A 16,596-nucleotide genomic window follows, 5' to 3' on the forward strand; every position below is an offset into this window, starting at 1 on the left:
ATTATTATCGCTCTAATAAAATAGTTATCGAAATAATATTGGAAGTGAGATTAAATATCAAATGCCGCCAGCCACTATGATTAAGCATATTATATTTACAAAGATATATACAAAATGTACAGTTTTTTATGGTTTTCTTTTATTATTATTATTATTATTATATTTAGGGATATATTAACTAAAATACATTAAATAACAATAAGTTAACAAACAAATTTTTGTTTTAAAACTATGAACTCTTGCACACAAAAAAGGTTTATCTTTACAGCATAAATCTTTAGTGGAAGATCATGGCAATCAAGGCCACTACAACTAAGGAAACAAGTGAGATGCTGTTAATGCCAGCACTGTTGATGCCATATTGTTGCAAAAAGTTGTTGATTGCTCCTAAATTGGTTTTAGACCAGTTCAAATTAAATTCAACGGTCTTTACAGCATTTTCCAAAGTGGAAATTGAACTGCCAAACTTATCTTTATGTTTGGTATTAAAAGCTTTCAATTTTGTTAGTTGAGCTTCGGTTGTGAAACGGGAAGCAATGTTGGAGACAACAGTAGCTACCGAGGAGTAACCACCCATACTAAAAAAGAAATTTATTTTAAGAATATTGCATATTTTATAGTAAAATTATTGTTTATACTTACGAGTCGGCAAGTTTTTCAACGTTTTCGTCGACCAAGTCAAAGACAGGTTCAACATTTTCATTATTTTCGGAATACAAACTGCTCAATGCGCTTGATTTATCTTGACGGCGTACTTCATCGGAGGCAACCATATGGAAGAATCGGGAAACCAATTTGCTGTCCCTAACACAACCCAAATTGTTCAAAATCAATGTTTCTTCAGTGGCAACTGTTTCAGTCTTATATTTGTTGTAAAGCTTATTGAAGTCTTCTTCATTGCCTTCACGCATGGCGGTACAATAGACAACAGAACGAATGTTAACGGGAACAGGGTCGGCCTTTAAGTTTTTATTGAAATAAGATTTGGCTTTGGCAATACATTCAGTGTTGCCGAATTTGCAGGACCAAGCCAAGATCTTAGCACGATTGTAAATATCCAAAGTAGTATCATCTTTCTTTTCTTCGAAGCCCAATTTGTTGTATGCCTTGTTGGTGAGGTGACGGATGTAACTAGCAAAGTCCTGAGTTTTCGTGCCCAAGCGAATGGTTAGATAATTGAAACCATTGAATGCGGCAGTCCAGGGCAAGTAGTTGGTTTCGGTTTCAAGATATGCGAGAACATCGAAAGCCAAACTGTAGTCGATCTCACCAGCACGAGCCAAATTCAAAAGATCATCAACAACTTGAGCACGATTCAATTCATGAATGCCATCCCAGTTGTTGGCATAGAGTTTATGATGGATTTTATGCCAAGATTTAGTATCATAATTGACACGATAATAACCAGTCTCCTGAATATTGCCCATAATCCATGTAGCATCTTTGTTGACTGTAACGGTTTTGGGTGTTTCAGTAAGGAAGAATTTTGGAGTAGCATTTTCGAAATTCTTTTCAACGCTGGTAGTGTAGGTAATGGGAACGGTATAGTTTAATTTGGGATCGGCTGTATCAAAATCTTTCAATAAGAAACGTTTTTGGCTGATTTGTACTTCAGTATCACTGATGCGATTAAATGTGACAACAGGATAACCAACTTGAGTGGTGAAAGAGGCAAAGTAAGCATCGGCGTATTGAGCAAATTCAGCAGGCCAGTATTTTTTCCAAATTGTAAAGAGATCGGAGGGAATGGTATTGGTATATGAGCTGTAATGTAAAAAAAAAATCACATAAATTAATGATAGGTAAAATTCCTTCTTTTTTTTCAACAAAAAACTTACTGAGTTTTAAGATAATCATTTAGAGAAGTTTTAAATTTCTCTTCACCCAAAATATACTTGGTCATGCGAATGAAAGTGGCTGCTTTGTTGTATGATATACTGTTGAACATACGACCCAAATCTTCGGGAGTATTGGTATCTTCGTCACTCATTGGATTGGTAGCATTTGTGGCATCCATACCCATAACACTTTGAACGTAATCGACAACAAATTGTTTATCCATTTGCAAATGGTCTTCCACCTAATAAAAATATTGTGTTAACATTAAACACGTACGAATAAATCCATTACTAACCATGTGTGTGCCAAAATATTGAAAGTAACTGGCAAAACCTTCGTTCAACCAGGTGTAACTCCACCAATCACAGGTTACCAAATCACCCCACCACATATGAGCCTGTTCGTGAGCAACAATAGCAGCAATATACTGTTTCGAACTCAACGTACTGTGTTCTTCATCATAGAGTAAGGCACGTTCTCTGAATGTCAAGAGACCCCAGTTTTCCATGGCACCAGCAGAGAAATCAGGAATAGCAGCCAAGTGCATTTTATCATCACCCATTGAGTAATAGGGAATACCCATGTAGTCGTCTAAGGCTTTAAGTAGTTTCTTACCAGCATCGAAAATGTATTCGGTTTGGGAGTAGTATTCGGGTCTGGCAAGAACACCAAACTCACCATCATAACGATCATTGAATTCAGAAACAATGAAAGCCAAAATGTAGGTGGACATTTTTGGAGTAGTGTCATATACATCAGTAACATATTCACTACAGGGTAGATAGATATATTAGAATTGTTACTCCAAAAGTAATCGGGGAAATATGTACTTACCCTTCGGGTTTAATTTCAATTAGACGAGTGGGACCGGCACTTCTTAAGCTACGGTGGCGGGTCAAAGAAAGATCGTAAGTGGCCTTGAATTTAGGTTCATCAAAAGAGGGGAAAGCACGGCGGGCATGATTTCTTTGGAACTGAGTGGAACCAAGCCATCTGCAAAAAAACAAATAATTTACTTAATTACATAACTGAAAACCTGATAAACTTTTAATAAACTTACTTGGTGACATTGCTGGCGGTTTTATAGTAACTGCGGTAGAAACCGTGCATATCATCGTCCATGCTGCCAGTGTAAACATAATGCAAAATGTATGAAACATTAGCTTGTAATTCTTCAGTTAAGGTGTAAACCACAATATCGGTCAAGCTATTGGGACTGGCAGTGGGCAAATTCTTTTTAGTTGTAGGTGTATCCTTTTTGTAGTATTCACTTACAGTGATGTTCAGATTCTTAATATGCAATTGAATTTCTTTGGTATTTTGTTGGGCTTGGATTTCAACATAACATTCACCATCAAATTTGAAGGCCTTGGGATGAGTTTCATCCAAATAAGGCTTAAGATTAATTTTGTAGTTGATGGGTTTAATATTTAAGGGTAAACGATAATTGACTTCGGCGGCAGGTACAGGAGTTTGAACCTCCTCAGCAAAAGGAGCAGCATATGCTAAGCATAAGCAGGCTACCAAAATGGTAGCAATAGATATAGGCGACATTCTGTAAAATATAAAATATTTCCGTTTATTAATATTCACTCGTTCTAATTAGTTTTTTCTTAATTATACTTTAGCACACCTTATTACTCGAGCGCGGAATTCACTATTAAAAAGGGCCAAAATTTGTGGGCCTACTGAAAGTTTGCTCGCTGCAGAAGTTCTATTTATAAGAAATCAACACTTTAGCAACCATATATGAGCAATTCCCAAGATTTATTTTTAGAGTAGAAAGAAGAATTTGAAAGTGATCGTTACGTCTTGAAGACCAATATGCCAGTTATTTTTTAATCAGTAAATAAATATATGATTAATAGACTGACTTTTTATATGGTATTAATGTATTTTTGGGAATTGTTCATATATTATATCTCTCATATATTAATCACCTAAAAAAGTATTATCTAAATAAGTTAATAATAATTTCTGTTGCTGGTTTTTATGAAGCTGATAACGTTTTCAATTGATTTGTGGTAATACTAGGGAAATCTGGTAATACTATTGCAATTAGTGTTAGTATTAGTGTAATGACATTTTTGTTATAGTAATTTTGTTGAGATCTTTTATTTTGGATTATAGAAACCGTATCAGTATATATTAATTTATAAAATTTTGACATTTTATCATTGGAGAGGGTATGATGATGCATTTGTACTCAAAGCGATAACGTTTTGATTTGTGATTGCTGATTTCTGGCGGAAAGGTTTTGCTGTGCTTTTTTATTTGAGATAATAAAATCGGTCCGAAAGGGTATCGGAAAAAATTGTAGATATTACATATACTAAAGTAAAAAGCATAATATATTACTGAATTCATTATTTTTAAAATTAATTAAAATGATATCAAAAAATGTTTTGCCTAGGGTTTTATAAATCGACTTTAAAATAATCGAAGACTTTTTGTCGAAGTTAACTTTTTTTTGCCCTATCAAAGTCGATCATTTTGTAAGAAAAAAGTTGAAGAATCGATTTTACAAATGAATGTCTAAAAGTCTAATAGTAATTGAAAAGTAAGTTGTTGAGTAAGTACAAGACATTACCATGTTTTAGCTGTAAAGTCAATTTGAGTATCAAATGGGAGAGGAGAATCCCAGCATTCTTCCGATGGAAATAGTTTTTTTTCTAAAAACTTTATAATATAGAGAATGTTATTCATATTGTCACACACTGGGTGTAGCTAGACCCAGTGTGCTTCGCTACCCTTAAAACAGTATAAAAAATCCTTTACGATTAACTTTTTTGTGATAAGAAACATTCCCGTTTTTGCTAATCCGCAATTTAATGTATAACATTTTAAAACTTTAATTATTTACGTGTCTAAGATATAATTGTTTATCTTTGCATAATAGGTGTCACGACCACAATTAATACTAGTTTCACCATTTTTCTTTCAGCTGTTCCCAGATATAAGAATTTTGGTCTTGTTCTTCAATCAAATGTTCATATTTATACTAAAGCTATTACCTGTTATATCGATACCTTACCCTTATAGATAATTCTGTTATTTTCCTCCAAAAGGTGCACAAGGTTATCAAATTTGTTCGTGCAAAATATGAAGATTCGAGCTCTACTAGTTTTCCAGATATATGTATGCATTTTTTTATTTAACTCTGGTCTGTCCACTTTTGCCCTTAATATTGATATGAATGTCAAGGTTGTTCGTGCGAAATTTTATGATAGTTTTCAGATATACGAATTTAGGTATTTAATTCATATAGAAGTTACCATGCCCCTTTGATAGTTCGCCCATTTTTTCCTTAAAAATAAATATTTTAAATAAACTAAAGTATCGGAATATAGTATATAATTTGAGCGTGGTACCTCACCAGCCTCAAATTTCATTAAAAAAGTAGCCTATAGTTCCTTCCAGGAATACAGGAAAACGCTCTAACAGAAATCGGCCCAGCCGTTTAGCCTTTAAACACACCCACAAAAAGATTATTAGAAAACTCAGTGTTGTTTTATATTAAAAATATTTGTTTATATATTATATTTAGGTAAATTTAATAATTAACTATAATACATTAGATAACAATACGTTAACTACAGTTTCTGTAGACGTAGAACAAGACTAACAACCATTATAGCAGCTTTCTAAAACACACAGGATTAAAATATCATCCTATTGTTTGCTACAATCAATTTAATGGAAGAACATGGCAATCAAGGCCACTACAGCTAAAGTAAGAAAAGAGACGCTGTTAATGCCGGCACTGTTTTTACCGTGCTCTTGGAAGAAAGACTTGATGAATCCCATCTTCTTTTTAGACCAATCCAAGTTAAATTCAACATTCTTAACAGCACTTTCCAATGTTGAGACTGAACTGCCGAACTTGTTTTTATGTTTAGCATTGAAAACCTTCAATTTTTGTAGTTGGGCTTCGGTGGTGAAACGGGAAGCAATGTTGGAGACGATGGAAGCAACGGAGGAGTAATCACCCATACTAAAAGAAAACATAATAAGTACACTTTACATTTTTAGAGAACTATATGTTTGAGACTTACGATTCGGCAAGTTTATCAACGTTTTCGTCGACCAAGTCAAAGACAGGTTCAACATTTTCATTATTTTCGGAATACAAGCTGGACATAGCGCTTGACTTATCTTGGCGACGAACTTCATCGGAGGCGATCATATGGAAGAATCTGGAAACCAATTTACTATCCTTAACACAACCCAAAGAGTTCAAGATCAAAGTTTCTTCGGTGGCAACAGTTTCGGTCTTGAATTTGTTGTACAGCTTGTTGAAGTCTTGTTCATTGCCTTCACGCATGGCGGTACAATACACAACAGAACGAATGTTGACGGGAACAGGTTCGGCCTTCAAGTTTTTATTGAAGTAAGATTTGGCCTTGGAAATACATTCAGTGTTACCGTATTTGCAGGACCAAGCTAAGATCTTAGCACGATTATAAATATCCAAAGTGGTATCTTCTTTCTTTTCTTCAAAGCCCAACTGTGTGTAGGCCTTGTTGCTAAGATAACGGATATAGCGAGCAAAGTCTTGAGTATCGGTACCCAAACGAATGGTTATATAATTGAAACCATTGAATGCGGCAGTCCAGGGCAAGTAGTTGGTTTCGGTTTCAAGATATTCAAGGACATCGAATGCCAAACGGTATTCGATTTCACCAGCACGAGCCAAATTCAGAAGATCATCAACAACTTGAGCACGATTCAATTCATGAATGCCATCCCAGTTGTGAGAATAAAGTTTATGATGAATTTGATGCCAAGATTGAGTATCATAATTGACACGGTAATAACCAGTCTCTTGAATGTTGCCTATAATCCAAGTAGTATCCTCGTTTACTGTTTCGATTTTATAAGGTTGTGTGAGGAAGAATTTGGGACTAGCATTTTCGAAATCCTTTTCAGCACTTGTAGTGTAGGTAATGGGAACTGTGTAGGTTAATTTGGGATCGGCTGTTTCAAAATCCTTTAATAAGAAACGTTTTTGACTGATATGTACTACAGTAGGACTGGTGCGATTGAAAGTAACAACAGGATAACCAACTTGAGTGGTGAAAGAGGCAAAATAAGCATCGGCATACTGGGCAAATTCAGCAGGCCAGTATTTTTTCCAAATTGTAAAGAGATCGGACGGAATGGTATTGGTATAGGCACTGTAATATTTAAAATTATTCATGTTATTTTATGAACTCAAATATTTTTGGTAAATTTTAAACCTACTGAGTTTTAAGATAATCATTTAGAGATGTTCTGAATTTCTCTTCTCCCAAGATGTATTTGGTCATACGAATGAAAGTAGCACCTTTGTTGTATGAAATACTGTTGAACATACGACCTAAATCGGCAGGGGTGTGGGTATCTTCGTCACTCATTGGATTGGTAGCATTTGTGGCATCCATACCCATAACACTTTGGATTTGGTCGACAACGAATTGTCTGTCCATATCAAAGTAACTTTCAACCTAGAATTATATAGAAAATATATTTTTAGTGAGTATTCTTGAAAGAATGATCCATTTACGATTTTGGCAATATTATGTAGTGTCAACTTTCTAAGGAGTTCTTGCTTACCATATCAGTACCGTAATATTGGAAGTAACGAGCAAAACCTTCGTTCAACCAGGTGTAACTCCACCAATCACAGGTTACCAAATCACCCCACCACATATGAGCCTGTTCGTGAGCAACAACAGCAGCAATATATTGTTTCGAACTCAAAGTACTGTGTTCTTCATCATAGAGCAATGCACGTTCTCTGAATGTCAAGAGACCCCAGTTTTCCATAGCACCAGCAGAGAAATCAGGAATAGCAGCCAAGTGCATTTTGTCATCACCCATTTCATAGTAGGGAATACCCATGTAGTCGTCTAAGGCTTTAAGCAGCTTCTTACCAGTCTCGAAAATGTATTCGGTTTGGGAGTAGTATTCGGGTCTGGCAAGAACACCAAACTCACCATCATAACGATCATTGAATTCGGAAACAATGAAAGCCAAAATGTAGGTGGACATTTTTGGAGTAGTGTCATATACATCAGTAACATATTCACTACAGGGTAGATAGATATATTAGAATTGTTACTCCAAAAGTAATCGGGGAAATATGTACTTACCCCTCGGGCTTAATAGAAATTAAACGAGTGGGACCGGCACTTCTTAAGCTACGGTGGCGGGTCAAAGAAAGATCGTAAGTGGCCTTGAATTTAGGTTCATCAAAAGAGGGGAAAGCACGGCGGGCATGATTTCTTTGGAACTGAGTGGAACCAAGCCATCTGCAAATAAACAAATAATTTACTTAATTATATAACTGAAAACCTGATAAACTTTTAATAAACTTACTTGGTGACATTGCTGGCAGTTTTATAGTAACTGCGGTAGAAACCGTGCATATCATCGTCCATGCTGCCAGTGTAAACATAATGCAAAATGTATGAAACATTAGCTTGTAATTCTTCAGTTAAGGTATAAACCACAATATCGGTCAAGCTATTGGGACTAGCAGTGGGCAAATTCTTTTTCGCTGAAGGTGTATCCTTTTTGTAGTATTCACTTACAGTGATGTTCAGATTCTTAATATGCAATTGAATTTCTTTGGTATTTTGTAGGGCTTGAATTTCAACATAACATTCACCATCGAACTTGAAGGCCTTGGGATGAGTTTCATTCAAATAAGGCTTAAGATTAATTTTGTAATTGATGGGTTTAATATTTAAGGGTAGACGGTAGTTGACATCGGCAGCAGGTACAGGGGTTTGAACCTCCTCAGCAAAAGGAGCAGCATATGCTAAGCATAAGCAAGCTACCAAAATGGTAGCAATAGATATAGGCGACATTCTGTAAAACAAAATTTGTTTCTTTTTAATTTTTATCATATATTTTATTTTTTAATCATATAATTATTTTTTTTAATAGTTATATTAAATATTTTTAATTTCACATTTAACACACCTTTTCACTTTTGAATTGATCACGGAATTCACTATTCAAAGTGGCCGAAATTTGTGGGCCTACTGAATGTTTTGTCGCTGCAGAAGTTCTATTTATAATAAAATAAACTCTTTAACAACAACACAAACAAATTTTTATGTACATATAGTGGCTCATTGCTGGTATAAAAAAGTATAATATTATCAGAAGAAATTAAAATCATTTTTGTTGTTTTTTTATGAGATGCGATAACGCTTTTAGCTGATTTCTGCTAATACTAACTCTACATTTAATATTATAACTGCTGCGAAATTGTATTTGTCGCATTTCATTTATGCCTGGCTAGAACGCTCTTGTTGTACTCTTTTATTGAGTTCCATTCGCTTAGTCGCGGTATTTATTGAGCTACAGTGAAGACTAAACGGAGAGCAGGGAGATATTTATTTATAAATATAAAACGTAATTAGTATGATAGTAATCCTTACTTACTTATTGTTAACATGCCTTATTGTCAAGCTACTCCCACTTTTAAAAGTCATTATATAGAAGACATATATACTGAGAGAGATATCTGAAAATATATCTATTTATGTGCTTTTGCATTATGCACAAAATTGGTCTTAATTAAAATTGCAACTCGCCAATAAATTCATATACTTCTAAGTGAATGAACCCTACGTAAATTATAAATATTTACCTACGAAGTCAAGAAGTCTTTAAATATTTTTTTACATTTTTGTACCCATTACCAAAAAGATACGAAACAAAGTGGAAATGAAACCTTAAATTTTAAAATCAACTTTAATATGACTAACATCTAGAATATAGACTAATTACAGACCACAAAATTTCGATGATGATGCGATCTACATCGAAAATGTAAATATGTAATTTATACTTCAGATGTGAACTACTTAATAACTTACAAACTTACTAACATAGAAACTAACTAACTTACTAATTTACTTCATTTCCAACTTACTAACTTACTAACTGACTAACTTACTAACTCACTAACTTACTTACTAACTTACTAACTTAACTGCCTAACAACTACTGCCTTACTAACTTACTAACTTACTGCCTACTAACTTACTAACTAACTTACTAACTTACTATCCACTGACCCACTAAAACTACGACTTACTACGAACGAACGAACGAACGGACGAGCGAAGGACGAACGAACGGACGAACGAACGGACGAACGAACGGACGAACGAAGGACGAACGAACGGACGAACGAACGGACGAACGACGGACGAACGGACGAACGGACGAACGGACGAACGGCAAACGGACAAAGGACAAACGGACGAACGGACGAACGAACGAACGAACGAACGAACGAACGAACGAACGAACGAACGAACGAACGAACGAAAACGAAACGAACGAACGAACGAACGAACGAACGACGAACGAACGAACGAAAGAGAACGAACGAACGAAACGAACGAAACGAACGAACGAACGAACAAACGAAACGAACGAACGAACGAACGAACGAACGAACGAACGAACGAACGAACGAACGAACGAACGAAACGAACGAAAAACGAACAACGAACGAACGAACGAACGAAACGAACAAACGAACGAACGAACAACGAACGAACGAACGAACGAACGAACGAACGAACGAACGAACGAACAACGAACGAACGACGAACGAACACGAACGAACGAACGAACGAACGAACGAACGAACTAAAGAACGAACGAACGAACGAACGAACGAACGAACGAACGAAACGAACGAACGAACGAACGAACGAACGAACGAACGAACGAACGAACGAACGAACGAACGAACGAACGAACGAACGAACGAACGAACGAACGAACGAAGAACGAAGAACGAACGAACGAACGAACGAACGAACGAACGAACGAACGAACGAAACGAACGAACGAACGAACGAACGAAACGAACGAACGAACGAACGAACGAACGAACGAAAACGAACGAACGAACGAACGAAACGAACGAACGAACGAACGAACGAACGAACGAACGAACGAACGAACGAACGAACGAACGAACGAACGAACGAACGAACGAAGAACGAACGAACGAACGAACGAACGAACGAACGAACAACGAACGAACGAACGACGAACGAACGAACGAACGAACGAACGAACGAACGAACGAAACGAACGAACGAAAACGAACGAACGAACGAACGAACGAAACGAACGAACAACGAACGAACGAACGAACGAACGAAAACGAACGAACGAACGAACGAACGAACGAACGAACGAACGAACGAACGAACGAAAAACGAACGAACGAACGAAAAACGAACGAACGAACACGAACGAACGAAACGAACGAACGAACGAACGAACGAACGAACGAACGAACGAACGAACGAACGAACGAACGAAGAACGAACGAACGAACGAACGAACGAACGAACGAAACGAACGAACGAACGAACGAACGAACTAACAACTAACTAACTAACTAACTACTAACTAACAACGAACTAACTAACTAACTAACTAACTAACGAACTAACTAACTAACTAACTAACTAACGAACTAACTAACTAACTAACTAACTAACTACTAACTACTAACTACTAATTACTAACTTACACTAACTCACTAACTAACTAACTACTAACTTACTAACTTACTAACGTACTAACTTACTAACTTACTAACTCACTAACTACTAACTGACTAACTTACTAGCTTACTGGCTTACTAGCTTACTAACTTACTAACTTACTAGCTTACTAGCTTACTAACTTACTCACTAACTTACTAACGTAAAATTACTAACTTACTAACTTATTAGATTAGTGGTTAGTATTTTAGTCTGGTAGACCGGAGGTGATGGGTTCGATTTCCACCTGAGGCACTGGTTAGGAGCCTCGGATTTGATGTAGATACATCCTTCTTTCAAACTAAGTAACTAAGTAACTTACTAACTTCTTACCAACTAACAGATCACAGATTTTTAAAGACTTTTGGAAATTCATTCTAAACGGGTTTTACAGAATCTAGTAAGACTTTTATTCCAGACGTTGCAAGTGATTTTATTCTATGTATACTAAATTTAAATTTAATGTTATACAAATTAAAAATTTCGTTTAGTTAGGTGTGAATAACATTCGAAAATCGAATATAATTTCTAGGAAACGCTTTATTCCATCAGCAAAACGAATTTATAAACGCTAACAACAGAATTTCAAACTTATTTATACGTTCAACACCACTGCTGGAGGTCGTAAAGTTCGAAGACTCTCCGCAAATTAGATTTTTTATTAAAAAAAAATCAATAAACATTGTTAATTGATAATTGTTTAATGTATTTTTTAAGTTCCCATTTAAAATAAAATGTATGTCAAATTTGTTGTGATGTTTAATTTTTTTTGTCAAATCAAAATGTGTACTCACGCACGTAGAAATATCGTCAGAGCTCAAACAAAATAATAGAACGTGAAAAAATTTAAATATTATGGGCATAAACTTCCAAAATACGAGTACAAGGCAATATAAAATAATAATAAAATTTAAACTATAAGTACAACTTGTTTTAAGTTAAAATTTTAAATCAATACTATTTGATGTGATCGATAAGTTTTTGAGTTTGCAAAATTGTTTTTTTTTAGAAGTTAAAGCTTAGAGTAATTACTCTAAAAGAGACTCAAGCTGAGAAAAGTGCTCTTTGCACAACTGCTTTTAATCGTGTGTTGTATATTCTCACAAACTATGTTTTTTTTTGTACAAATCGGGTTCTGTCTCTTTATCTTTACTTATAATTCCTATTTAGTTTAATAATATACAATAACATTTGGCTCTTTTTGATTTTGATTAATTTATTAAAAATGTTATAGATTTGTTGTTATTGTTTTCAGACTTTCCTCTAATAATACAACTGCTGCTAATGTTATAACCAAATCTGTTTTTTCATATACCTATTTCCCCGAAGTTGGTTTAATGACAGCAGTGAGTGCTGCAAATCTTGTAGATTACGCAGCCGATACCGAGTGTGACCAATATTTAACGCGATAATACTTTGTCGATAAACAGTTAAACGTGTTAAATAATCAAATAAGTACTGGCGTAAGTACTGTACATATACATATGTATGTATATGTAAAACAAAATGTCTAAATTCTTTAAAAGCCATTATCAATTTCATAATAACAATAAATTGTTCTAAATTTTCCAATCAATGACAAATATGAGTGCTTATGAAATTAACATTTATGTCCGAAATCTATCAATCAATTTAAACTTGAACAATTTCGGAGAAAAATAAAAAACAATACGAATTTAAAAAGAAATGAAAAAAAGTCCCTTCTTTTAATGACCAATTGTAAAACTATTTATGGTGAATCAGGAATTAAATGGAATTGAATAACACTATTATAAATCCATTCCAATTTGTAATCTACATTAAAATATCAAAAAATACAACATGAATTAATAAGAAAAACATAAAACAATCATAGATATTCTATTTTTATAATTATTTCCCAGAAAAATTTTTTTCCACCATTTATATTTTGGAAATCGATATATACATACGTTTTACATGAAAACCATTCATACACAATTCCAAATATTTTTATCCCTTCACATAAATAATTTTAAAAGTATTAAAAAAAAAAATATTTTTATAAAAAAAACATTTATGTATGTTGAATTTTACCTTTATTCCTATATATTTAAGCAATTAATTAATAAAAAAAAAACTAATTTTCTAAAAGGAACTCTATATGGGACTTTAGGTCCTCATAAAATTGGTTGGAAGATTTTATTTTTATATAAAAGATATTTATTATGAATTGCGATCCTAATGGTCGGACATTTAAGGCATTTTCTAAAGGAGAGTTTATTTGCGGGCTAGAGTCAATTGATAAATTGGACAGTGTAATTTATACTTATATAAAACCTATTTGTATCGATTTCTGAAAAGTACCAGGTATGAGCTAAAAATCCCAATCAAAAGTCCAACTGGATTGGTGTTTGGTGAAGTAATAGTATTTGTCCTTGAGCCGAAAAAAACGAACGCTACTTGTTACGCGCAAGATTTGCATGGCGAGCCAGGCAACCGGATGGACGGATATGTCTTAATGGACTCAGGAAATGAATATGGTGTAGGATATAAAAATTAACTATATAGTTAGTTAGTTAATTAGTTAGTTAGTTAGTTAGTTAGTTAGATTTGCATGGCGAGCCAGGCAACCGGATGGACGGATATGTCTTAATGGACTCAGGAAATGAATATGGTGTAGGATATAAAAATTAACTATATAGTTAGTTAGTTAATTAGTTAGTTAGTTAGTTAGTTAGTTAGTTAGTTAGTTAGTTAGATAGTTAGTTAGTTAGTTAGTTAGTTAGTTAGTTAGTTAGTTTGTTAGTTAGTTAGTTAGTTAGTTAGTTAGTTAGTTAGTTAGTTAGTTAGTTAGTTAGTTAGTTAGTTAGTTAGTTAGTTAGTTAGTTAGTTAGTTAGTTAGTTAGTTAGTTAGCTAAAGTTAGTTAGTTAGTTAGCTTGATTAAAGAGCTATTCGATGAGTTCAGTTGTATGGGGGCTAGGTCAAATATTGGACAGATGTTACCCATTTTCAAAATAGGATTTGTCTCTAGTACAATAGAAGATCATGTGCAAAATTTCATTGAATTATCTTCAAAATTGCGACCTGTACTTTTATTAAAAGGTTTACAAGCCATTTTCGGGGGTTCAGTTATACGGGGGCTAGGTGAAATAATGGACCGATCATAATCATTTTCATAGGCTTCGTCACTGAGACAATAGTTAGTTAGTTATTTAGTTAGTTTGTTAGTTAGTTAGTTAGTTAGTTAGTTAGTTAGTTAGTTAGTTAGTTAGTTAGTTAGTTAGTTAGTTAGTAGTTAGTTAGTTAGTTAGTTAGTTAGTTAGTTAGTTAGTTAGTTAGTTAGTTAGTTAGTTAGTTAGTAGTTAGTTGTTAGTTAGTAGTTAGTTAGTAGTTAGTTAGTTAGTTAGTTAGTTAGTAGTTAGTTAGTTAGTTAGTTAGTTAGTTAGTTAGTTAGTTAGTTAGTAGTTAGTTAGTTAGTTAGTTAGTTAGTTAGTTAGTTAGTTAGTTAGTTAGTAGTTAGTTAGTTAGTTAGTTAGTTAGTTAGTTAGTTAGTTAGTTAGTTAGTTAGTTAGTTAGTTAGTTAGTTAGTTAGTTAGTTAGTTAGTTAGTTAGTTAGTTAGTTAGTAGTTAGTTAGTTAGTTAGTTAGTTAGTTAGTTAGTTAGTTAGTTAGTTAGTTAGTTAGTTAGTTAGTTAGTTAGTTAGTTAGTTAGTTAGTTAGTTAGTAGTTTAGTTAGGTAGTTAGTTAGTTAGTTAGTTAGTTAGTTAGTTAGTTAGTTAGTTAGTTAGTTAGTTAGTTAGTTAGTTAGTAGTTAGTTAGTTAGTTAGTTAGTTAGTTAGTTAGTTAGTTAGTTAGTTAGTTAGTTAGTTAGTTAGTTAGTTAGTTAGTTAGTTAGTTAGTTAGTTAGTTAGTTAGTTAGTTAGTTAGTTAGTTAGTTAGTTAGTTAGTTAGTTAGTTAGTTAGTAGTTAGTAGTTAGTTAGTTAGTTAGTTAGTTAGTAGTTAGTTAGTTAGTTAGTTAGTTAGTTAGTAGTTAGTTAGTTAGTTAGTTAGTTAGTTAGTTAGTTAGTTAGTAGTTAGTTAGTTAGTTAGTTAGTTAGTTAGTAGTTAGTTAGTTAGTTAGTTAGTTAGTTAGTTAGTTAGTTAGTTAGTTAGTTAGTAGTTAGTTAGTTAGTTAGTTAGTAGTTAGTTAGTTAGTTAGTTAGTTAGTTAGTTAGTTAGTTAGTTAGTTAGTTAGTTAGTTAGTTAGTTAGTTAGTTAGTTAGTTAGTTAGTTAGTTAGTTAGTTAGTTAGTTAGTTAGTTAGTTAGTTAGTTAGTTAGTTAGTTAGTTAGTAGTTAGTTAGTTAGTTAGTTAGTTAGTTAGTTAGTTAGTTAGTTAGTTAGTTAGTTAGTTAGTTAGTTAGTTAGTTAGTTAGTTAGTTAGTAGTTAGTTAGTTAGTTAGTTAGTTAGTTAGTTAGTTAGTAGTTAGTTAGTTAGTAGTAGTTAGTTAGTTAGTTAGTAGTTAGTTAGTTAGTTAGTTAGTTAGTTAGTTAGTTAGTTAGTTAGTTAGTTAGTTAGTTAGTTAGTTATAACAAATATTTCCATTAGCAGCTCGATTCACTAACCTACGTCTGTTCCAAAAACCAACAACTTTTAAAATTCATTTCGTAATCGCCTGTCAGACAATGTCAAGGCATATCAACTTTTTTAACAACACATGTATTTCTTTATTTTATACTAGTTGTAATTACCATCGTAAAATTTTTATTTGATTTCAAGGGGAAGTTATTTTTTTTTTAAATCCTATCGATAAATGATGTCAATGTGTGTTTGTTTCAGATTAATCGTTGATTGGTTTTATAACCAGATTTATACGCTTTTTCTCAATATCATTTCTTATTTAATCTTATCAGTTCCCACGTTAACAATTGATTATAGAAATTTTTTAATTGAATTAATATTTTTCTTAAATAGTTAGGCGATCTTTTAAATTCCTGTTTAGTGCTTTACGAGTACAATTTGATTTTATTTTTATTATTGTTGTTTTGCCAATAAATCGTTATTATATTTATTATACATTTTTTATATTTAATCGTTTTAAACTGTTTATTTATTTGATTAGACCTGCAATTAGTTCAGTTATAATTTTCCATCCAAATATTATAGAATGAAAGAAAATGTTGTTTTTGGGGGGTCAATTTGCGATTTAAAATGTTACCTATTACTTACCTATTTTGTTTTATGT

General features: G+C 33.3%; 2 protein-coding genes across 4 annotated transcripts; both read right to left on the minus strand.

The window, feature by feature from the left end:
• Positions 1–117: 117 nt before the first annotated feature.
• LOC119603772 (membrane alanyl aminopeptidase-like) lies at positions 118–8,871 on the minus strand. 3 transcript variants are annotated; one of them, XM_037955942.1, is made up of 7 exons: positions 8,809–8,871; positions 2,900–3,394; positions 2,674–2,832; positions 2,135–2,609; positions 1,839–2,080; positions 643–1,764; positions 118–578 (listed from the first exon to the last, which is right to left on the minus strand). In XM_037955942.1, exons 2-7 carry the CDS (start codon positions 3,391–3,393, stop codon positions 278–280), a joined length of 2,793 nt encoding a protein of 930 aa, XP_037811870.1. In that variant the 5' UTR covers position 3,394; positions 8,809–8,871; the 3' UTR covers positions 118–277. The 3 variants fall into 3 exon arrangements, with proteins under 3 accessions (XP_037811870.1, XP_037811869.1, XP_037811871.1); XM_037955941.1 differs by lacking the exon at positions 8,809–8,871 and adding an exon at positions 3,473–3,582; XM_037955943.1 differs by lacking the exon at positions 8,809–8,871 and adding an exon at positions 3,463–3,487.
• LOC119603771 (membrane alanyl aminopeptidase-like) lies at positions 5,349–9,088 on the minus strand. Its single transcript, XM_037955939.1, has 7 exons — positions 8,809–9,088; positions 8,200–8,694; positions 7,974–8,132; positions 7,435–7,909; positions 7,084–7,325; positions 5,895–7,016; positions 5,349–5,833 (listed from the first exon to the last, which is right to left on the minus strand). Exons 2-7 carry the CDS (start codon positions 8,691–8,693, stop codon positions 5,533–5,535), a joined length of 2,793 nt encoding a protein of 930 aa, XP_037811867.1. The 5' UTR covers position 8,694; positions 8,809–9,088; the 3' UTR covers positions 5,349–5,532.
• Between the last annotated feature and the right edge of the window lie 7,508 nt (positions 9,089–16,596).

Source organism: Lucilia sericata, unplaced genomic scaffold (genome assembly GCF_015586225.1).
Source record: "Lucilia sericata isolate MDLA Ls3-8-SP2 unplaced genomic scaffold, ASM1558622v1 Contig000335F_arrow, whole genome shotgun sequence".
Classification (NCBI taxonomy): Eukaryota; Metazoa; Arthropoda; class Insecta; order Diptera; family Calliphoridae; genus Lucilia; species Lucilia sericata.